This window comes from Malaclemys terrapin, chromosome 22 (assembly GCF_027887155.1).
Source record: "Malaclemys terrapin pileata isolate rMalTer1 chromosome 22, rMalTer1.hap1, whole genome shotgun sequence".
Lineage (NCBI taxonomy): Eukaryota > Metazoa > Chordata > Testudines > Emydidae > Malaclemys > Malaclemys terrapin.
Genome location: NC_071526.1, coordinates 12,797,534 through 12,821,182, shown reverse-complemented (window position 1 = coordinate 12,821,182; position 23,649 = coordinate 12,797,534). Strand labels below are relative to the sequence as shown.

General features: G+C 47.9%; 1 protein-coding gene across 6 annotated transcripts in view; it reads left to right on the top strand.

Moving 5' to 3' along the window:
- The window catches only part of MACF1 (microtubule actin crosslinking factor 1), a 248,478-nt gene that overhangs the window by 138,425 nt on the left and 86,404 nt on the right, over positions 1 to 23,649 (top strand). For 5 of the 6 annotated variants that reach the window (XM_054011642.1, XM_054011643.1, XM_054011640.1 and 2 more), the window contains 16 exons: positions 1,305 to 6,650; positions 7,141 to 7,290; positions 7,993 to 8,208; positions 8,328 to 8,477; positions 9,689 to 9,916; positions 11,449 to 11,598; positions 11,701 to 11,934; positions 12,595 to 12,822; positions 13,689 to 14,210; positions 14,830 to 15,006; positions 15,226 to 15,349; positions 16,104 to 16,312; positions 16,829 to 17,146; positions 17,864 to 18,030; positions 21,039 to 21,195; positions 22,302 to 22,419. In XM_054011642.1, the coding sequence (XP_053867617.1) occupies positions 1,305 to 6,650; positions 7,141 to 7,290; positions 7,993 to 8,208; positions 8,328 to 8,477; positions 9,689 to 9,916; positions 11,449 to 11,598; positions 11,701 to 11,934; positions 12,595 to 12,822; positions 13,689 to 14,210; positions 14,830 to 15,006; positions 15,226 to 15,349; positions 16,104 to 16,312; positions 16,829 to 17,146; positions 17,864 to 18,030; positions 21,039 to 21,195; positions 22,302 to 22,419 (8,494 nt within the window). The remainder of the gene's footprint in view (positions 1 to 1,304; positions 6,651 to 7,140; positions 7,291 to 7,992; positions 8,209 to 8,327; positions 8,478 to 9,688; positions 9,917 to 11,448; positions 11,599 to 11,700; positions 11,935 to 12,594; positions 12,823 to 13,688; positions 14,211 to 14,829; positions 15,007 to 15,225; positions 15,350 to 16,103; positions 16,313 to 16,828; positions 17,147 to 17,863; positions 18,031 to 21,038; positions 21,196 to 22,301; positions 22,420 to 23,649) is intronic. The other variant, XM_054011644.1, reaches the window with a different exon arrangement.

Here is a 23,649-nt window from a genome sequence, read left to right as displayed (position 1 = left end):
GGCTTGTTCAGTATGGAACGTGCATGCTGGGTTATGCCAGCCTTCTAGTTTCCCCCCACACACCCTGTAAAAAAAGAGCGTGAGGGTAAATCCAGACCAACTCGCTGGAAGTGGGGTGTTTGTGGGCGCCAGAGCCACGCTGCCACGTCTTGTGGAACGTTCTCGTGACACATTTGCAAATAGAGACATTTGAGCGGCTTGAAAGGATATGATTGTATTATTCACAAAATCCAGGTTCCCGTATTTCCCCTCTGCATGGGATTCCCTCTGGGGTATCTTCCGGTAACCCAGGCTCTCGTACCGGAGCGACGGTAGTGTAGAAACCAGCAGCGCTGGTGTACATACTATAGGGGATGCTCATTCCCATTTCATCGTCTTTCCCTCCTGAGCATTTCCCTGCTTGCGCTAATAACACCGAGAAAAAGACCTCCCAGAAATACTTGAGGCGGGTGCTATTTTCGGAGCCTCAGTCCTGATCATGTGGCGTTCCACCTTGGCACCTAGTGTAGTCTAGAGCTCTGTTCTTCCCGAGGCCTGGCCTTAGCTACTGGAGAGTTGGTCATTTCTGAAATACTCCAGGGAGGGAAGTTGTGGTGGCGGTGCCAGAGAACGCTGCACTGGAGCCTACTTGCATGGGCAGAGGCGACTTCCCTGCCCTTTGGTGCATGGCTGGTCTGCTGTTGCTGGTGAGCTGGTCTCTGCCACAGGGTTCCCTCTTTCCTGTTGGTGGCTGGCACTGCAGATCTGCATGGCAGGCACTGTGGGAGCAACTACACCAGTGGGAGATTTCTGAATCACTGAGGGTGCTTTTTCTTTTGTCCTTTTGCCTCGTAGGGAGCACAAAATGGGGTTCATATTGTCCATCCCCTTTTGCATTGAAATGTTGAAAGGCTAAAATGCATGTCTGTCTAAATGTGTGTCTCTCTCTCTGTTGGTCGTTCAGTGGGACATTAGAAACCTTGGGTTTTGCTGCTTGCCGCTTTGCTGCGTTATTGTAATGATGGGTGTCAGAAATGTCTCAGTGCTGCCACACGGGAGACTAGATGAGCTCTAAAACAACATGCAAGTTGGAAGATATAGAGTTGTTTACATGAGCGTCTCGCTCAGATGCCCTCGGAGTTGCATGTCATACCCGTTGGGCTCTGCTCTCTAGTCTTTTTAGGTTTTGGGGTTTTTTTCCCCCCCTTCTCCTGGAAACTGAGACATCCCTGGACTTGATGTGCTGTAGTTACTCGAAATGATGGTTTGCTTTTAGCAGCCTCTGTGGTTCTGATTTGATTTTTATTTTCTCTCTCCATTTGTAGGGATGTGACACAGTTGCGGGAGTGATAGACTTGGGCACAGTGGAAATATTCCCTATCTTGGGTGCCATGCAGAAAGGTCTCATAGACCAAGACACAGGCCTTGTACTGCTGGAGGCTCAGGTTATCACATCTGGCCTAGTCGTTCCTGAGACCAACGAGAAGCTCTCTTTGGCGGAAGGCCTGGCAAGGAACATCATAGATCCCAGGACTCTCCAGGTGCTGCAGGAGCTGCAGGATACCCTTCTTCTGATACGTCAAATGAGCTTTGAAGGAAAATGGTTTCTGCCCACTGTTTCTGCAATAGAAGAGGGAAAGATCAGTGAGGAAGTTGGACTGAAGATTTTAGAAGTTCATCTTGTTACAGGGGGTTTTATAGACCCTTCAAGACAGGGCCGGATCAGCTTGGAAAAGGCTGTTCAAGAAGGCCTCATAACTACTCAGCTTCACTCAAAACTGGCATCTCGCCTGAGATCTTGCAGGAATTTGATTGACCCCAACACAGCCAAGAAAATCAGCCTGACCGAGCTAATGCAGCGATGTGTCATCCACCAAGAGACTGGCCTGAGATTGCTGCCCGTCAAGCAGCTGGCAGGTGGGATGGTGAGCCTGAAATCGGGGAGGAAAGTGAGCATCTTCCGTGCTGTCCAGGAGGGGCTAATAGATAGGCAAGTCACTGTGCGGCTGTTGGAAGCCCAGCTTTTTGCTGGCGGCATTGTAGACCCTAGAACAGGGCACAGACTGACTGTGGACGAGGCAGTGAGACATAATTTGATTGACCAGGATATGGCGTGTGCACTCTTGATCCGACAACTTCAGACAGGTGGCATTATAGATACTGTCACGGGAGAGAGACTGACAATAGATGAAGCAGTAAAGAGAGATTTAGTAGCCTCGAGGATTGCGCTGGTGATCCTGGAATCCCTTTGGTCCTTTATGGGGCTGTTGTGGCCTGAGTCAGGCGAGATCCTCCCAGTTGCAGATGCCCTAGAGCAGGGCATCCTGTCCACTGAATTGGCTCATAAGATTCTTAATAACAGGCAACTCATCAAGGCTCTCTTCATACCAGAAACCACAGAGGTCTTGACCTGGAAGAAAGCAGTAGAGCATGGCATCTTGGAGAGAGATGTTGCCAAGAAGCTAAAATCTACCGTCATACCTGATGTGATGCCCAGTATGCAGCTGGCAGGCTCTGCAGCCAGAAACACACTGAGCATGGGGTCTGCAGGACGGAGTCATGAAGACCAAAGTCACCCTCTACTAAGGAGTGATGATGATAGGCTGATATTCCATTTGATGACCCACAGCTATATCAACTTCCACAATGGCCACAGGCTGCTCCTAGTAGATGGGGAGTTAAATGCTCTCACTAAAGCCATTATACAAGCTCAAGAAAATGGATCGAGTACTCACCTGTTGGACGTTGACCAGGATGGTTACAAAGGTCTGGAAGTTCTTGAGGAGATAGAAGACTGGGAGAGTGCAAGTACTGAAAGGGAGCCCTGTAATGATTTGGCTTTGAAGCAACTTGAGTTTCAATTTACTGCTTTGGAAGAAGAGAAAGAAATGCCAGAAAATACTTCTCGAGATGACAAAAATCCAGTGATACAAATGGGAAGTTTTCCATCAAAGTATAAAGGAAAAACTCTGAATCTGAAGGAACAGGAAGAGATTTCTGCAAAGCCAGCCTCCGTTCAGAGTGAAATTGATGCTGAATCTGCAAGAGAACAAAGGCTGACTATAACCAGGAATGGAAATCAAATAGAATTGTCTAGGCAAGAATCTGTTAATGACCCCCTTAGAATCAGCTTTGAGATAAAGCCCAGAGAAGCAGAGGAAATGCTGATGGAGATGGGGATAGATTCCAGTGCTGCTAAACTTTTAATAGACAAAGTCAAAGATAGAGCACCTGAAATGGTAAGAGATGGTGTGAGAAAAGAAACCTACGTATCTATGGATGAATCAGAGAATACAGAGAAACCACAAATCATGCAAGAGAAAACTCCGAGAAGGGTGGAATCTGAAGTAGAGAGACAAGCTATTACGGATAAGAATTTGTTGAATAAGGAAAAAGCTAAGAACAGATCAGTGAAAAGAGAAGAAATCGTGCCTCTTAAAACTGGAGATGAGCAAATGGAAGAAAGAGAAACAGAAAAAAATGAAAGTGCAAGAATATTGGAAGTAGAAAAGAGGGATGTGGAAGATTTATCAGTTGATTTCAGTATTCGTGAAACTTCTATGCTACCCAAACATTCCACAGAACTGGGAGAAGACTGCACTTTAACAATGCTGGTGGCGCAACTCCAAGGTGAGGGTATATACCATGAGCAGACGGGCAAGAATCTTCTTCTGAATGAAGCCGTAGCTTGTGGTGTAGTGTCCAGCCACACAGCTATTAAACTGATGGAGAAAATGAAAATGTTCAATGGCTTCTTTGACTCTCACACATGCGAATCATTAACCACTGAAGAAGTCATTAGTGAAGGTCTGATGGATGAGAAACTTCTGCACAAGGTACTCACATCTGATAAAGCTATAAGTGGTGTTCTCGACCCATGTAGTAATATTGTCTACTCTGTCAAGGATGCGGCTGAGGTTGGCCTACTGGATAAGGAAACAGCATTGAGAATTTTAGAAGGACAAGTAGTTACTGGAGGAATTGTTGACTTGAAACGAGGCAAAAAAATATCAGTCACTTTGGCTTCAAATCTTGGCTTGGTCGAGCCCGCCAGTCAAGAGGAACTTGTAAAGTTAGAGAAAGCTTCTAAAGGAAAAGATGCTGAAGATGAAACTAGACAGAAGCTCATTGGATTACAGGCTGAAACAAGTGGAATTATGGATCCTAAAACTAAAGAACCTTTAACTATTGTCCAGTCGGTTGAAAAAGGGCTTCTCGATAAGGGGAAAGCCCTCCAACTCTTGACCAAACAGATAGCAGACGGAGGAATTATTCACCACATGTCTGGAATGAGACTTTCAGTAAATAATGCAATGAAACATAGATTGATTGATCAAGACTTGTGCAAAGAACTCATAAAGTCTGAAAATGTGTGTCTGCACCAGTATGTTCATCCAGAAAGAAAGGAACTTGTATCCTTACCCAAAGCAGTGTCATTAGGGCTAATTAACCTGGACTTTCACGGTGAAGTCCAAGAAATACAGGCTTTGAGTGGAAGCATTATTGACCCTGTTTCTGGCCAGAGGCTGGCTTTGTCTAAAGCTGTAAAGGAAGGATTGTTATCTGAGACAGTTATGGAAAAGGTAGTGTTGTCTTCCGAAATGAAACACGGAATTGTAGATCCTGAGAGCTGCATGATCATTCCCTATTCAGAATTTATAAAGAAATGTAAAATTGACATTGAATCTGGACAAAGGTATCTGGAGCTCGTTCCCTTCCGAGCACTCAAGGACAAGGTGACAGGGGACGCTCTGACGTGTGCGCAGGCTGTGAAGCTGGGGGAAGTAGACCTGTTGCCCACCTTGAGAGTACTGCAAGCTCAAGCAGACACTGGTGGCATTGTGGATGGTGCCACGGGCAAAAGACTGTCTCTGAGGTCTGCTTTGGAACAGGACGTGGTGGATGAAGACATGGTGAGGATCATCGCATCGAACCAGATGATGGCTGGAGGGATTGTTGACACTAACAGTGGGGAAAGAGTGACTTTAAAGGAAGCTGTTGAAAGAGGATTAGTGGCTGTGCCGGAAGGCATTTGGATACTCAGTGACACATCTGATCCTGAAGAGTGGAGAGAATATAAACGCCACACCCAGCAGCAACTGCACAATGCAACACCCAAAGAGGAAAGCTTGGCCATGGATAGTCCTGCCACGGAGATGACTGGTGATGATGAACACACAGCTAGATGCGAAGCAATGGGCTACAGTGCAGCTGGAGATGCTGCAGATGCTGATTCTGACCGACCACATAAGACAATGAGTATAATGAAAGAAGAGGTGCTGAAATCACTTCCTCTTGAAACTTCAGAGGACGGTGTAGTGGGTCAACTCTTAGGAGAGGCTGTATTGTCCCCCGAGCCTCCCTTAGTATTAGCCACAATGCCTGTATCTCCAGATGCAGCATTTAAGACCCAGAAAAAAGAGATGAGGAAAAGCAGATCACAGGAACCCTGGAAAGATGACTTGAGGGAGAGAGTAGAAGTAGCTGAGGAGACAGAAGAGGAAAGAGAGAGACTGGAGGCAGGGAGAGAGCAATCATTTGCTGGTGAAATGATGCATCAAAGTGTTGGGGACAAAGAAGGAAGAGAGAGAGCCTTTTTCAGTAAAGATGGGGTTCTGGGAAAGACAGAAGCTACAGCAATGGCTTCTGAAGTAGGTCAGAGAAGTTTAGATGAGAGAATGGAGGGGTCAAAAGCAGTAGAGGCAGCATCAAAAGAATCCGTTTCTGTGGATCAAGGAGAGGAAGAAATAGTCTGCATAAATGCTGAGGAACCCTTCAAGCTTGCAATTGGTGATAAGCATATTGAAGACAAACCTGTAGATGAAATAACAGGGAAGCATACTGAAACTACACCACAGAGACCAGAGGCAAAAATTCTTGAGATCAGAAGTCTTGGTGCTCCAGAAATGTTGAGCGAGGCCGATCTAAAACCCATGGGAAAGAAGAAAACTGAGATAAAGAATCCAAAGCAGATCAGTATCCCAGGAGAAACCATTAAACGAGGGAAATCTTCCAAGGAAAAACAGTCCCTTCCTATCCCAGATTCCAAGGAGGAATTGATCTCAGGTATTCAGGAATCAGTGTATGAAACCACCACCACCAAGAAAACAGCTGGTGGGTTGCTGAGCAGTCTGGCTGAACAAAAGCAAACAGAGATTAGTGAGAAACAGGTTCCTGAAAGAGAAAAGGAAGCGACTGCGTTGGACCTGAAAGAGAATATCAAAGATGATCAGAAGTTCAGCATTGCCCCAAAGAGAGAGGCACTCCAAGAGACAATCGGAGAGGAGGTCAGAAATGGCGAGGCCACCTCTGTAACAGAGAAATCAGAGGAAAAGATACCCCAAGCAATCACCAAAGAGGAAACCAGAGATCTGGTATCCCCCACAGTGTGTATCGCAGAGAAAAAAACACCAGAGTTAATTACCAGAGAGGAATCCACAGGTGATCTAGAATCTTCTGTAATCCCTGAACTAGAGAAACAGACTCTGAAAGAAACAACCACAGAGTTCACCATGGATGAAGCAGGGTCCTCTACAACCTTCAGATCAGAAGGAAAGACACCCCAGGAAATAACCAGAGAGGACAGCATCGGTGATCAAGAATCACGCTTAACTATGGCAGACAGAGAGAGATGGCAAGAACCTTCAAGAGAATCTACAAAACCAGCCAAGGTAAATGTTGTTTTTTTTTAAAATTCCTGGTATTTATTATGTATATTTGATATAAATGTGCATGATTTTGGACAAAGTTGACAGCAAGAAGGATAAATGGTAGTGAATGTAGGGCACCTATTGGGAGTTGCAGCCCCAGAAGATAGTAACTGAAATTTACTTGGCAAATGAAACTGTGATGTATTAGGGGAAACATTTGAACCTCAGTTATATTTTATGAGAACATTACTTATAAATGGCAGATACATAAGCCCATTGTTTAGCAGTTTGATGATAACACTGCAGATTTGTTGCTATTTTTAAGTTTTGTTGGAAAAAGGGTATACGTTTTATTTCTCCGCAGTAAATCTAGTAGATAAGATTAGCAAGTGAGCAGTCCCTAATGTGGAAAATTGCTAAGAGAAAAAATACTAAGATTCCTTTAAAATAGCTCATTCTGTTTTACTTTTCTATCAAAATCTGAAGTATGTTTTGTCTTTTGACTCCGCAGACTGTGTTCAGCAAACAGCTGTGTCTGGAACATGATGAGAAGCTGGTGTCTTATCTGTCCATGCTCCGAGATATTGAGATGAAAATTAAACAGGTTCAACCTGCGGAGCTGAAGTTAGAAGCGCTACAAAACCTGCTGCATCAGGCTGAGGTCAGGAGGGGCCACTGTACTAAAATTAGTCCAGCTTCAATGCTCTGCTCTCTGGGTTAGTTCTTTTAGGGTGGTTTATGCACAGGGTCACTGGACTTTAGCAGCTGCTCACTGTCTCTTGTGAGCACAATGAGGAACTTGAGTCTGGGATCTAAAAGATATTGAAATGCAAACACAGAGCGTCTGTCTCTCCAACTTTCTTTCTGGCTCAGGTCTTCGTCCGTGCTTAGCCAATACATTCATTTAATTCACAGTTAGGTTTGCTGTCTGGAATGAATTATTGTAACCCGGCCAGATGAGAACAGTTGGATGAATTGGTGGATGGTAATGAATCATTATAGCAGATACACATATTGTTTGAATCCAGTTTCTTTCAGCCTTTGTGTTACTGAGGCTATGTCTACACCGCAAAGAAAAACCCACGGCATGGAGTCCCAAAGCCTGGGTCAGTTGGCTCAGGCAATGTAGACGTTTGGGCTAGGCTGGAGGCGGGCTCTGAGACCCTCCCCCATCGCTCCAGCCGGAGCCCAAACATCTACATTGCTATTTTTAGTCCCCGCAGCATGAGTCAGTTGACCCAGGGTCTGAGACTCAGTGCTGTGAGTCGTTGTCTCTTTTGCAGTGTAGGTGTACCCTGGGGATGCTGGCAGTGAGAGTATGAAATCACTGTGTCTTGGACTTAATGATACTGTCTTGCCTCAGGTCCTGGATGTGGAACTGAAGGATCTGTCCTCTCCAGTAAATCAGGAGCTGGAATCTGTGAAGTGGATTGTGGCCAACCAGCCCCAAGAAGTCCCTGAACAATTGCTGAAAGCCTTGGAGAAAGATGCCAAGAACCTCCAGAAGTCCTTTAGCTCAGTGAGCGATGCCTTGGAGGCCTGGCTGCTAAACCTGCTCAGTGCTGCAGAAACTGAAAAGGTACAACTCACAAACAGACTTTTGTTCTCCCTATGCTGCTTCAGCCCTATACTGAGGGATCTCTGCATTCATTCCTTCATTAGTTTCCTGGTTTTAATTAATGTACTTTTCGTTTTAAGGCTAACGTCTTAACACAGCATAAAAGGCTTGAGGGGAAACTGGAAGAGCTGCAGAATTGGGTCCGCGATACCGCATTATCTCTGGACAGCAGTGACTACCACAATGCAACTGACGGGAACAGCTTGAATTGCTGCCTCCAACATTATAAGGTAGCCATAGCAACACCCCTAATCCTGGCAGATAAAATTGTGGCCTCCTCCAGGGAAGGGGGGTGCTTTTAATCCAGTCTTCCTCGATTCTTTGTGGCTTTCCCTTTGTCGATTATTGTGCAAGGAGATGCCAGTATTCTAGCCGGTTTTTTAGTCCTTGTGCTCTTGGGAGCATGAGTAATAATGCCACGCCGGGGTGAAAAGAGCCAAGGGTTTTTTTTCCTGTTTTGTCTCAGCAACAAGTAAAACGTCCTATTGCTGCTCAGCCCTTCAAAGACCATAGGGAAATAAATACAAAAATAAGTCGCGATCTCCTCCAGAGCGTGACCTGGAGCCGTTACAGAGCGCCACAGTCCCTTGGGAGTGTCGCTCAGACTGGGCAGTGGAGACTGTCCTCATGGCTCACAGAGCTATGCTTTTGAGACCCCAGCAGTGCGGGGTGGGGGGAAAGGTGTTGGAAGAAGAGGTAGCTCCAGGAGAGGTTTTTGCTGCTCCACCATGATCTGCAGAACGAGGAAGCTGGAGGCGCGATTGGCATATAGATTATAAACAGTCACTTCTGAATCTGGGTACATGTCCAGCGCTGCACCGCACACACTGAGAGAAACTGGGTCTGTGACTAGGATGCCAATGACAGGATGGGTTTTTTTCAACGCCGTTGGGAGATCTGGTATGAAGAGAAAGGAGGAGACTTGGGAAAACAGTGCTTCCCACACGCTGTGTTACTCATGTGCTGTTGTACGTGCTTCTGTTAGGGCTTCTCTGTACAAACACTTACTTGGTGGGAAGCTGGGGTGTACATCTACCTCGCACTAGCCTGCCATGCACTAAGTGTCTGTGTGGACCCTCCTGCCGCATGCTAAAAATTGCCTGTGCGCTTTGATCTAAGCTGCTTTGGAACAGGAGTAGATTAAAGCACACTACAGAACATCTAGGGCCTGGCACGTGGACACTTTGTGTGCAGCAGGCTAGTGCAGGGTAGTTTTACACCCCAGCTTGCCATGAACTAAGTGTTCATATAGACAAGCTCTTAGTGTCTACTTGGTTGCCTGAAATATCTTGTTCTCTTGATGGAGATCTGGCTGGACTCTCTCTGCTTCTGAGCTGTAGGATTCTCTTTGCCCATGGATCTTCTCCAAAGCCAGCAGCTTAGGAAAGTGCACCCAGACAAGAGTCACTTTACTGACTAGCTTTTTCTCTCTTATGTTCAGGAGTTGAAACAGCCCCTTGTTCACACCAAAACTGAGCTCGATGCAACGGCTTTCGACATTCAGTTCTTTATCTCTGAGCACGCCCAGGACTTGACCCCCCAACAGAGCAGGCAGCTGCTGAGACTGCTCAACGAACTGCAGAAGTCTTTCCGGGACCTTTCTGAGCGGGTGGCAGCTCAGGTGGAGGTCCTGCAGGTCTGTCTCCGGCAAGTGGAGCAGACTGATGAGGTGAAGGGCGTGAGACCGGTTGTGTTTTGTTAACTGAGATGTTTTCAACCTGAAGAACATGCGGTGAAACACTTGCTGTTCTGTGTTCCGGTTTGCGGTGCGTGCCTTTGTCACGATTCATGGCACAGCAGGAGTTTCTTCAAAAGACTCCATTACTCCTTTCTATTACCCTGCCCATCCCATCTTTCAAGGGAGTGCGTTTCTGCCTTCCCTCTGGAAATATTCAAAAGAACCAAGCTCTTGAGGACTCTAGAGGGCACAGCTGATCAGTCCCTTTGGCTTTCAGCTCTGGAAACCTGCCTGAGTCTAGCTGAGATCACACGTGCATTGGTTTAGTGGGCTCACCCTAGTTCCTATAAGGCCCACATCAGAAAATAACTGGCGCTGTTCAACCCAAATGCTAACCAGTGTTGGTAGTTTCTCATTTTCCTTGCACAGTTAATGGTCTGTAGCCACACGAGAACAGCCCTTTGAATAATATGTAAATGTCACGGCACACAGCAACCACTCACACAAGCTCCTGGTTCTCTGCTGTATTCCTGCAGCCCACATAACCGCATGGACCTTTTCACTCCAGACACTATTAATACTGTGATGTTTTTATTAACAGTTGCTCTCAATAACACTCTGCCTATGCCATCTCTTTGTGTGTATTAACCAGTTTGCTTTGCTTTTTCAGATTCAGTGTGCACCCACCCTAACCCAGGAAGATCTCGCTTTGCAGCCGAAGAGCTCTTAAGAGCGCTCTTTTGAATTGCTTCTGTTGTTTATCTTAAAGAGTGAAAGAAATGACCGCAGCATTTTGCACAAGTTTGTATGTTTAGTTGCTACAGCATCAGAAGAAACTTTTTTTTTCCCTGCTGGCAAAGAGAAGTTTTTTTGTGAGGACTGTCAGGGTCACACATCATGCTCAATTGCTCAAACAGGCGCTTCTGTGTTGTGCACTAGTGGCAAAACCTAGGGACTGGATCAGCGACAGAAACACTTTGCCTCCCCTAGGCTCTCCCGCCAACCCGGGTGTCAAAAATAAACCTGACTCGGGTCAGTCAATGCTGCAGCGCTGCGTGATGCCAGCTTGTTACACATGGCCAGCCTTTCTAGAGATGGCATTACGTGGGTTTCTGGTATATTTTAAATTTCTGGAGGTTGAGAGAAAGGACAAAGCCAGAGCAACTTTTGGTTAATTGTACCAAGGAGGGCTCTGTTTTGATTGTTGCCCCCTATGAAATTATTAAACACGTGTGACATGGTCTCCCATCTAAGGAGGAGAGAAGAGTAGACCGCTTGAATTATAGAGAAATGTGTATTTAAAGAGATCCCTTCCTTCAAATAGCGTTGGGCTCTGATACACATTCATGCAGCCTGTCTGACTGTCTGAGAGCAGAGGGCGTCAAAAGGTGTTTTCTGTGCTGCCTCCTATCCTGTCAGGTGCTCACACTGTAACTCTTCTGCCTTGCTTTTCAGAGACGTGCTGGCATTGGATGAATGATGTGTATTAAACTGCCTCCTCTCTTCTCTTCCCGTCAACACAGACTCTCCAGGAGCAGCAAGCAATGCGCAGTCAGAAGCTGGAGGAGCTGTGCACCTGGCTAGGCCAGGTGGAGAACACGCTGACAGATCAGCAAAGAGCAGCCGATGAAGGGGACCTACCTATGCTGCAGCAGAGGCAAAGTGACGTTAAGGTCAGTGCTAGGGTAGTTGTGGGGGGCAAGAAGAGGGCAAAAGAGGTGCCAGCTGCCCAGATGGCACAGAAAAGTTGTACGATTCTTCCATAATGCTCGTAGGATCTGCAGAGGAACATTCAGAACCGGGCCGCCTCTTTCGCGGGTGTCTTGAAAGCAACCGAAGAGTTCTTAGAGGCCAACAGGGCCAAGATGAACCCCGGGGAGCTGGCAGCCCTGCAAGAGAAACTCCACCTCGCAAAGGAGCAGTTCCAGTCTCTGCAGGAGCGGACTGAAGTGGCCCAGAAAGAACTGGAGAGTGCAGTGACTGCTGCAGTGCAACAGGAGACAGAAAAGGTAACACATGAAGAACGGACGGAGGGGGGACTTTTAATGGGGGGGGGCAGCATGGCCTAGTGGGTATGCCACTGGACTGGGAGTTGGGGAAATCTGGGGTCTGTTCCTGGCTCTGCAACTGTTTGCTTGGTGACCTCGAGTAAGTCGTGTCTCCACTCTGTGCCTCGGTTTCCCCATCTGTAAAATGATGGTATTGACTCCCCCTGTAAAGCACTTTGAGAGCTATGGATTAGAAGTGCTAGGTATTTATAATACTAATACAATAATCATAGTAATATAAAGCAGCCCAGGGCAGAGTAAAGAAGCCTTGCTCTGATGTCAGGAATTGGTAATAAACTTCCAGGGCAGTCTTTTGAAGTAAGTTGGTGCCTCTGAAAATCCAACAGTGTCTCAACCTCCCCAGATAAGCCACAGGGGTGTACCTCAAAGAACCACTTGGATGTGTGCACCCATGTGCGCATACACTACTTGTACACTCGCTCTGTATCAGAAGCCCAGTTTGGGGTGTGTGTTGATGAGTAAGACTATGGACTATGTGTTGTGCTGGGCTGAGAATCGCAAAATCAATCAGATGCCAGGATTCTCCCTCTCCTGATACAGCAGCTTATACAAATACAAAAAGAACAGCCCTCCTCATCCGGAATATTTGTTGTTTTTCAGGTGAAAGCTGCCAAAGAATTGGAGGAGAACAGGAGTAAGATTGAGTCGCTTCTAAATTGGGTGACATCATTAGAACAGACGGGGGCGCTCTCTGAGCACAAAACTCGCCCAATGGAACAAGGTCCGGGAGCGCTCGAGGGGAAAAGCGCCCAGGACATTCTCGACGGTCACTTAGTGGAAGTGGACGGAGTGGAAGAGAACCTTGATCGACAGTATGAGAGGCTGAAGGTTAGAATGCCGCCATGTCCGACCTACCTGGCCGATATTACGTTAGATCTTAGTGCTGCCAAACACGGTGACTCTGCCACCAGGAAGTGGCGCTGAATGCATGGATGTGTTCGCCTTGCCACGCAGTTGTGTTCCAGTGTAACCGGGCATCATTGCTCTGGTGCTCTAGAAGGGGAGACCCTTGAACTCGTGGGATCCTCCTGGCACAGCCGACGGGAGGACATGGAGATGTGAAAGTGGAGAGAGGCATGTTTTTCGTCTGCCTCAGCTGTAAATTTATTAGTGGTGTGATCAGTAAGGCAGAGTACTTTACATTCAGGGTCGCAAGATGATGCGGTCAGGGTAACACACAGGGGAGGGGTTAGCTGTTTGCCAGCACAGTGAAGAGAGATCTGTCAGTAGTTTTGGTGCTAAGGGCTTGTGTGCATGGGGAAGTTAGTGCATAGTGAGCTAGGAGTAAATGTAAAGTGCACTCCTGACTCCACACCCACTTCCCACGTGAACACTCTTCCTGCGCACTCGGAATGCCCCACGCTTCCAAAGTGCATTAAGCTCATGTGCACAAAGACAAGATGGGCGAGTAACCTCTTTTGTTGGACCGACTACTGTCAGGGAGAGAGACACGCTTGAGTCCAGTAAAAGGTATTACCTCACCCACCTTGTCTCTCCAGTATCCTGGGACCGACACGGCTGCAGCCGCTCTGCAGACAACCAAGTGCCCAGAGGCCTTCTCTGTGTCCACACTGGGAGTTAGTGTGGAGTCGCTAGTTCACACTGGCTACTGAGGGCTTTTCCCCCAGGTAGATAAGTCCTTAGAGACATTAGATTGGTCACAAGGCAGCATGTTTGTTGTGTGTGTGTTTCAGGCACGCCATCAGGAGCTGCTCTCCCAACAGCAAGATGTCATTCTAGCTACACAGACAGCACAGGCCTTCCTGGACAAACAGGGCCACAACCTAGCACCGGAGGAGAGGCAGAGGCTTCAGGGAAGGCTGGCAGAGCTGAAGGAGCAATACGCAGCCAACCTGTCGCAGTCGGAGAAACAGCTGAAGCAAGTGCAGGCGCTGCGGGATGAGCTGCAGAAATTTCTGCGGGATCATGGGGAGTTTGCGGCCTGGCTAGAGCAGGCGGAGCAGGAGCTGGAGCGGATGCACAAAGGGGACAGCGACCCTGAATCGCTGAGACCAATGCTTCTCCGTCAGGGAAGCTTCTCGGAAGATGTGATCTCCCACAAGGGGGATTTGCGGTTTGTTACCATGTCAGGACAGAAGGTGCTGGACGCAGAGAGAGTGGCCAAGGAAGAAGGGCCTGAGCCGTTAGCCACGGGAAACTTAGTCAAGAGCAAACTGGATGATGCAACAAAAAGATACACTGCTCTCCACTCCAAGGTACAGGAAACACTTTCCAGCTCCATAGGATAAAGCTTTTATGGCGGTTCCTCTGTGAGGCGCTGTAGAGATGGTGGGAGCTGGTACTGCAGGTAACTGGGAATTTACCTGTCAAATCTGCCCTGTTACCGTCTCTCTGACTGCTCTCCACCCTCCTACATCAGGAACACTTACACTGTTCGAACATCTTAAAGGTGTGAGCTCAGAAGAGGGCAGGGACTGTGTTATATGGTTCTTCCACCCATATGCTAAAATTGAGTTCTTCCTCGGGGCTTTGGCAAGTTGGTGCGTGGCAGGCCGGGGCGTGAATCTACAGCACACTAGCTTGCGGTGTGCTAACTCTCTGTAATGCGCTGAAAGTTCTCTAGTGCACTTGGACATATTCCCCTTCGAACCTGGAACCTTTACTGCACAATTGTAGCATCCACGTAGCGAATTCATGTATGGCAGGCGAGCGCTCTGTACATTCACACCTGTGCCTGCCATGTGCTAAGTTGCGGTGTAGACAAGCCCTCGGTGAATTCTCCCCCCCCTTTCTTCAAATAAAGGGGGCATGGAGGAGCAGGCCATGGACCGTGATTGTTCATATCCTTGTCTTGGATTTTATTCCTCTGTGTAGTGTGCGAAGCTTGGTTCCCATCTGAACACCTTGCTGGATCGCTACCAGCAATTCCAGGAAGTGGCAGAAACTCTCAGGTCGTGGCTGCAGGAGAGTGAAGCAGCCGTAGCAAAAGTCCTCTCTGAGACAGTTTCCTCTGACCCAGCGGTTCTGCAGAAGCAGCTCACCAATGCCAAGGTAAGGGACCTTCAGCCCGTCTTTCTCCAGGCTGAGTGTACATCCCTCGTGGGCCAGACATCTCACCCTAAAAATCCTGATTTCGATCTCCTGTCATATGGGTTACTTGAGGGCTGTTAAATGAAGGATGGAACCTGCTAGACCAGTTCACCAGTGTGTCGCAGTCTCTTTGGTGTGTATTATTGCTGATGTTAGTGGTCTTGTCTTGTGTTGGAGCAGCATCTACAGGGAGATCTTGCTGAGCATCAGGTGCCCGTGGAGAAGCTGCAGAAAGCAGCACGTTCCCTGCTGGAGATAGAAGGAGAGCCAGCCCCTGATCGCAGACGCATTCAGGAAACCACAGGTACTGGGCAAAGCAGCCGTGTCCATTAACATGTGCGAGTGTGAAGACCGACCACAGTTAAAAAGGGGGACTCAAGTCCCCAAGTCAGACGAGTGCAGGAGAACACGAGATCAAAGTAGAGGAGCTACTGCAGTAACAGCAACTTGTCTACAACCCTTGTGTGGGCACACACATGCCAATAGGGCAGTTAACCAACTTCCCAAAACACCACCTGAGACTGTATGTTTCCTTTGGAGGATCCCCACTTCTGCTTATGTTGAGAAAACGATGGAGAAAGACATCTTGAGCAGCAGGCAGCTTCTGCCTGAAGTAGTGAAAAGAGACCTGCTGTTTTTAATGTCGAGACAATACAGTAGACCCCACTGAAATGGTCTTATCACAGTCCTACTGGGTGACCATGTTTCTGTGCTTTCGTGTGTGTTTCTGTTTAGCCTGTACCCACGTGTCTTAACTCTAGAGTGGGAGCAGATTATCCCACCTCTGCTACTGCAGGGTTCTTACACATTCCTGTGTAGCATCTGGTATGGGCCACTGTCGCCGACAGGACACTGGAATAGATGGAGCTTGGGTCAGTTTCTCTTTTGTTTCCCGGGTGAGGTTTTTCCTGTTCTCTCTAAAGAGTTCGGTAATCGAACCTTCGCAGCTCCAGCCCCTCTGGGTGATTTGGCTAGTTATTTGTGTTGGAGATAATCCCAGAGGTGACAATCACTCAGCCCTATTGGTCATTTATTTTATCCTGTGCTGAATTCCCCAGATTCCATCGTAAGCCATTTTCAGAGCCTTTCTGGTCAGATGGCAGAGCGCTCGGATCTGCTGCAGAAGTCCATCGCCCAGTCCCAGAGCGTTCAAGAAGGACTGGAGAATCTTCTGCAGTCAATGGCTGAGATTGAGAAAAGCCTGGAAGGAGAGCAGCTGGCTTCCCTCTCGTCTCTCTCCGTCCAGGAGTCCCTCGCCACGAACACTGTGAGATGTTCACTTAACTGCCTTTCCTAAAGAGCCTGCATTTGGTAGACCGTTCCTCTGTCCTTCACTAACCTCTGAATTGTGCAGACATCTTAAAACATTCTGTGCTCTAATCATATTGAATGTACAAGTCAGTAAACCCATTTAAAAAGGGAGCATTAAATCCATCCTTTACCTGAATTCGCTGAACTAGGAAATAGAGCCACTAAAACTGTTTACCTGCCTCCTCAACTAATGAGCAGCATTTACAGACGTTAATATAGCCTTGAGAGGAAATCCCTGTCCAGAAGCAGTGGATGAGGATAGACTGACAGTTAAGCATGAGCAGAGGCAGGGAAAATGCCAACGTCAGACACAGTGGGGAAGGAAGGCACAGGGAGGACTGGGGGTGAAAATAATCCACGTGACTGTTTCTGGTTGTCTAGAAATGTCATTTGCTTTAAGATGTCTAGTTCCAAAGGGCACCCCAGCCAACTCATGCCACTTTGCTTTTCTCGGGGTATGTTCTAACAACAGAAGTTGAAGCAGGACATCGCCAGGCAGAAGAGCAGCCTAGAAGCCACCCGAGAAATGGTGACTCGATTCATGGAAACGGCCGACAGTGCCACAGCCTCAGCCCTGCAGGGCAAGTTGGCCGAGGTGACCGAGCATTTCAACAAGCTGTGCCGGCGGCAGCAGGAGAAGGAGAACGTGCTGAAGGGCCTCCTCCCGAAGGTGGAGCAGTACGAGCACCTCTCTGAGAAGCTGCAGCAGTTCACGGAGAGCAGAGCTCGCATGCTGGCTTCTGGAAACCAGCCGGATCGTGACATCGCTCACTTCTCCCAGCAGATCCAGGTGAGGAGCGGGGCTTTTGTGCCTAAAAAAGGAAGGAGGCCCAGACTACGAGGCTTTTGTCAGGAGCCCTTTGCAGGCAAAGTGGAGGGATTTGTGCAGAGTAAACAACCCCCTGCCTTCATCCTAGGCCATGGGGACCTGCCGTTACAGTAGCTGTTTGCTCAGCCATTGGAGAAAGGGAAGGAGATGGGGGCTTTGCAGCTCATGGCTGTTTCACTGCCCTGTGTGAACAGTCTAGCGGCAGTGCTAGACTAGAAAGACAATTCTGCCCAGTCCAGCTGGCTGGGGGCAGAGAACTAAAGGAGTGAACTCGGACCAATTTGATTAGACCCAGTGCAAATATAGCTAGACCTCACTGGCTAAAAATCCCATCTGTCAATCCTGCGAAACACCTGGGTGTCTGAGTGGAATCACTACCCTAGGACAGTGGTTTAGGGAGTAGGGCTGGGTCCATTGCACTGGATGGGACAAAATCATCGTGGTTTCATGGCGACACCAGGGTTCCTGTTAGCTGGGAACGGTATCTGCCCTAGATTCTCCCCGTAGCCAATTCTGATGTGTGGGAGTTTCAGAAGTTGGTCTGATTCAGGGATAATTCATCTTATTTCCCTGTAGAGGGCACTACGTGCCTGAGTCAGTATCAAGGGCTGTGTCTGTTCATTCCTCCTGTTTGAACAAACACGGGAGCTTCATCCCCGCTCTTGTTTGTCCTGCCAGGAGCTGAATTTAGAAATGAGGCAGCACCAAGAGGACCTGGATACTTTAGAGGGTCTGACCACAGAGCTGAGCTCCTTTGGGTTCCCAGTAGGCTCCTCTCAGCACCAAGAGAAGGTTCACAGCCTAAAACAGGATTTTGTGCAGCTGCAGAAGGCAGCAAAGGAGAGGTAAGGCCTGAGATCACCGGTTCCAATCCTTCAGGGGCTGGATTGTGGAGACAGCTTTTCAAAATTGGAGGATGTGCTTCCCACCGATGATGGAAGTTACTTAGCAATTGGGAGAGAGCCTCCTAAGGTTCCTTTTTGCTTTGGGGACCATACGTTAACTTCTACCTCTGCTGTCCTCCTACACCGCACAACTTAATGCCGTCATCTCTCACTGACATTTTAAAAAAGCACGGCCGGAGGCGTTGTGAAAATGTGTGTGCTGCAAGAGCCTCTGCCTCGTGCTTTCTCAGCATGCCACGAATCAAACCCACTCCTGCTCCCCCCCCGAGGAGCAGATCCCTGTATTGTGGCAGAGGTTCATTGGCCAGCGAAGGAGCGACAGATAATAGCTGCAGAAGGAGCATCTTCCTAGCTCGGGGGGGAGAGGGGGATGTTGTGACAATGCAGGATCTGTCTCCAGAGAACGGGCAGCATTTAAAACAGGGTTACGGTAAAGAGGGCTCATGATGGAGAGCGGTGAGATGGGGGAAATAAACTGCTACCCGATGTTATAAGCCTCACTTCCATTCGAATGGTGCCTGATAGAAAGCAGAACGCCCAGGAACCTCAGCTGTCTTCTAAAGTGTGAGGCCATCTCCTGTCTTCAAGTTCCACCGTGATTTCAGAACTGCCGTAAGGGCAGCGAAGAAGGCAACGGATTTCATGGGTTACGCAGCACTGCACATACGGAGCTACTGCAAGTGCGTGCTGTTGTAACCGCCTCCCACAGAAATCCTGCCACGCGTTGCTCCTAGTGACATGGCGAGGCAGGGGTACGGTCTGTCTTCACTGCAGCCGGGGGGAGTCCGATTGCACTTGTGTAAACATACCTGAGCTATGAATGTCACTAGCTCAAGAACGGGAGCAGTGAAGCCGTGGCAGTGCGGGCTAGCTGCCCGAGTAATTACCCAGGGTTCCAAGTGGGCTTGGACAGCCCATGCTGCCGTGACTTCACTGCTCTAGTACCCGAGCTAGTTAGCGCTAGCTCAGGTCTGTCTCTACGAGCGACAGTCACGCCCCGTGATTGCCATGTAGACGTACCCTAGGCCTGCCGAGCTTCCCTGCTGTCCCCGAGTGCGAGCTGCTCTCGGAGGAGAGGGGCAGGAAGTGATTGTTACAAGGTCAAAAGCAATGAGCTCCACTTCCCTGACAGCTCTACTTCGCCATGCCAGGAAGTCATGGGGTCAAGCCACAGATTAATAGTATCTCTCTCCTCAGCCGCCTCTCCCAGTCATTATCATGTGGCATATTTGACCACAGGGATTATCTGCCCTTCCATTCATTAGCATGCAACATGCCAATGGTGACGGCACAACAGTGGAAGAGAAATATTAAAGGAAGCATGTGGTGGTTCCCAGGAATGAGGGTCACCTTGTTACCCCCTGGCTGTAGTGAGAGGTAGACTTGGCCGCTGGCTGTTAGCTCCCTGTCTTTACCTTGCAGCTTACCAAAAGGTGCTCCTCGAGTCCCTTTGAACTGTTCCCCTGTGACTCCCAGCCCCGACACTGGCTACTCACAAAAATCCCAGAGCCTCTGCTCCCAGAGGACTCCAGTTTGCTAGTTTTACCTTAAACCACCGCTCCTGTGTAACACACAGCACTTGTGAGCGCTGACATTAAGAAAGAAGTAGGTTTAGTTAAGAAAGAATAGAGACTCAACCAGAAACAAAGGAGTGTGGGGAAAACAAATGGTTATGATGCAAACAAAAGCATAAAACCTGAACTAGGGCCTACGCTTATTAATAGTTCCTTTTCCTATCTAATAATAATAATAATAATAATTCCCCCCACCCCCTCCAAAATTCAGTCTGTTGCAGAGCTGGCTGGCTTCACAGAAACCAGGATCCAAACGATCATGAAAACACCCCTGCTCCACAAGATGTCTCCTGAGTGAATGGATGCAGAGGCCTCTCCCCACTCAGTGTTCTACTGAAAGTCTGTTGTCTCTAGTCATAGACAGGGTGATACCCTGCCTGTTCTTGTTTTACCTCCAAGTAGTTTCAATTGTTTCCACTTGTCTTCTTTGGTTTTCCATTGACTGTTCTGTGATAGGGCAATGCGAGACAATTGAACCTTGCATGACATCACCAGCTCACTAAGGAGAGAGAGCAACTCCCTCCTGCATGAATAAACTGCCACCAGGTAGCTAATCCCTGGTGACTCCCCTTAACTTTAAGACCCTAAGGGCATAAACGTCAATCTAGCTACCTTATTCCTTCAGTGTTACCTGTACGCACATCACACCGTGATTATGAATGTTGATAAATTGCAAGCTTTCAATAGAGACCTTACATGTTACCCAGTCTGCATAGATACCCCGTGAACAATGTATTTGATGTACTGAGTTTGTCAGGTCTGAGATGAGAATTGTTTGCAAAGACCTGGGCACCCGTTGCCAAGGTGCCTTTGTGTCCCAAAGTCTTTGATTATTTGTAGCTGTTCCTTAGTATCTCTGTCCTTGAGTGTTGCTCCTTATTCTCTTATGGAGTGGTGGCTGCTGGGAGAAGTAGATAGGCAAACTCTTCCTCCTTTTTTCCAGCTGTTTTTACAAACATCCAGGCTCTTCTTTCCAATGATGAGCCTGAACCCTTGTCCAAGTAGCTGATAGCAAGGAAGTGAATCCAACCACCCTGTGACTTGCCAGCTCGCTACAGGCCACTAACAAGTGCTCTGTGCGGACAATGGTTTCAGAACTGCTAACCTGGACTTTACCAAGAATGTGAGTCTGGGTCTCTAGGAGACAAGATGACACTGAACTTGTGCACCAAGGTCATTGAGTAAGCACGCTTTACCAGCAAGCAGGGGTGCAGCGTAGCTATAGCCATGTTTTTGGCTACTAGTGAGCGCTGTTGCTAAGCAACAACAACAACAAAAAACAAGATCACAGAGACCCTGGTGTCCTCAATTCAGGGTATAGTAATTGCAAAGCGAAGCACGAGCTGCTAACTCTCTCCACCTTTTCACTCTTAGAGAAAAGGATGCATCGTCTTGCCAGGAACAATTGGACGAGTTCCGAAAGTTGGTCGGAACTGTAAAGAAGTGGCTGAAAGAAAGCGAGGGGAATGTGCCCTCTGCAGAGACCTCCCTGGGCACCCAGGAACTGGAGAAGCGCATGCAGCAAATCCAGGTGGGCAGGGAAAGCTGAAAACGCTCTGAGGAGTTGGTGTGGAAACCAAAGGAGCATGTAATGACTTGCAGGACATGGTATATTGTGAGCTATTTTATGCTTGTATTAATTCAGCTATGCCTGGGCTTCCATGTGCTTAAGTGCAGGGGTGCAGTGCTGTATGTCCTTGCAACGGTTTCTCATAAGTGAGTCTTTACTTGCTCTGAAAACGGCACCACTGAAGGTCTGAAGCCCCTGTCTGCGTGGGACTGTCGAGAGACAGTGCTAGCAATCATACACATCACTTTTAGCTATGGGCTCTCAAACTTTCAATGCATTGTGAAATCTATGCAGAGTCTTGTATTAATTTTTAAAAGCAATCCAACTGCTTCTCTGCTTTTCAGAGGAATTTGGGAGGGGGAACCCCCGTGTGCTAGTCTATTTTGAATGCAGCAAAATTCTGCATCTCTAGTGAAATTCCCTCTGCTGGACATCAGGGGTTACATCCGGTCACTTGAGCGCGCTCATTCTTCTCTGGGGTAAATGACACCTTAAATCAAGATGTGTCAAGGGCTGTGATTCAGAGAGAGTGCAACGTCCTGTTCACTCACCTGTAGCTGTCTTATCTCAGACAGAAATATAGCAGCTCTCCAAGCTACTGGTTTATACCAGGTCCACGTGGCGGGTATAGCGTGCTGGATACCGTAGGGGGCTGGGTGTATAGGCTAGGAAGGATGGTCCTCAGAACCTTAGTTTGAAGAGAGACCCGCTAGTTCGGCAATATTAATTTATTGCTTGATGCTCTGTAAGTGGTTCATTACGAAGAAACCTCCCTCTTTGACATAGTATAGAGAGACTCTCTTAACCATAATTCAGTTTATTCTCTGGGAGTCAGTGAACCATCCTGTGAATTAGACAGCTGAGCATGCTAAAGCCGGATCCTACATGGGTATTAGAGGAGTACTCCTAGTGCCTAGACAACAGACACACACACGCACACCCGTAGTTCTCAGCAGCAGAATGTGTTTGAGCATAAGCAGCAGTGACACTTGGTTTCAATCAGAAGCCCTCTGGTGTGGGAAATATGTAATGTAGGATGCTGGTATCTGATCCTGTTTTTTTAATAGGTTCTCCTGGAGGAATGGACAGGAAAGGGGGCCCAGGTGGAGGAAATCAATCGCAAAGGGACTGCATTAGAGAATTTGATTGTAGAAATCACAGCCCCTGATGCACAGTCAAAGACAGGTGAGTTACAGCCGTGCCGCTCAGAGGACACCTGGAGTGTCCTTGGATGAGGAGAAGTAGTGGAGCCCAGTCATTTTCTGCACTCCGTTTGCTTTTGTTGTTCTTTAGGTATATTTTTATTTAAACCATCATCAAATAGAAAATGGCTTTAAACTTGTTACAAAACAAAAGTAAAGGAGCCAGCCTTGCTCCAAGGCATTTAGGGACTGAGGGCTCAGCCTCTGGAGAGATTGTCTGTCTGTCTGTCTGTCTTATATGGAAATGAACATAAATACCAAACAGCTGTTTTCCAATTTGTGAGACTGACTCCTGTTGAGGATTTCAGGTAACAGCCACCCACGTACGATCGCAGCCCCTAAACGAAGCAGGGTTAGCCTGGTTAGTGTTTGAACGGGAAACCTCCAAGGAACATCTAGGAAAAGGCTACAGGCTGTAGTCCTGATGCTTCAGTAGGTGGCACTCTAAGGCTATGTCTACACTACGAGCTAGGGGCGTGATTCCCCTGCTCCTACATTAGCTCTCATTGAGCTACTTTGAGTATCAATAGCAGGGCAGCTGCAGTAACACAGGGAGCGAGAGTGGAGGCCCGGCTCAGCCGTGCTGAGTACATACCCACTGTTTCAGGTGCGTTTATGCTCTGCATGGCTCGGCCGTCTGTCCACTGCCACTAGCCTGCTACCGTAGCTACGCTGCTATTTATACTCGCGCTAGTTCGCTACGCCCCTCGCTCATAGTGTAAACCTAGCCCAAGAATCGGTACTGAATCAGTTCATCAGTCTAATGCTAGGACAATGCTGGAGGATGCTTGCTTTCAGATACGATGCACATTGGATGTGTTGACTGCTTTTCTGACCATTTAAGATCCCAAGGCAAGAGTTAGGGGACTTAACTCCAACTTCCGGACTAAATTCAAAATTGGTAATTACCTAACCCCTCGATGGGCGTTTCATCTGGAGAAATGAACCTTTGCTTCCCATCTCCAAACGTGTTGTATAGTGTTGATGACACAGAAGGGCTACTGTGTTCCTCCTGAGAGGTAGCTGAATGTAAGTAATAGGAGAGCAGTCCCTTGTACATACCCGGTGAAAGATTTTGAGAGGTTTTCGTGTTGCAATCTCCTATATAAATAAATGGACATTTTAATGATTATGATGCTGACTGTTTCGGGCTGCTTAGAAAATTAGAAACCTGATCTATAACCTCTCCAGGGAATTCAGGTTTGAATGTGGA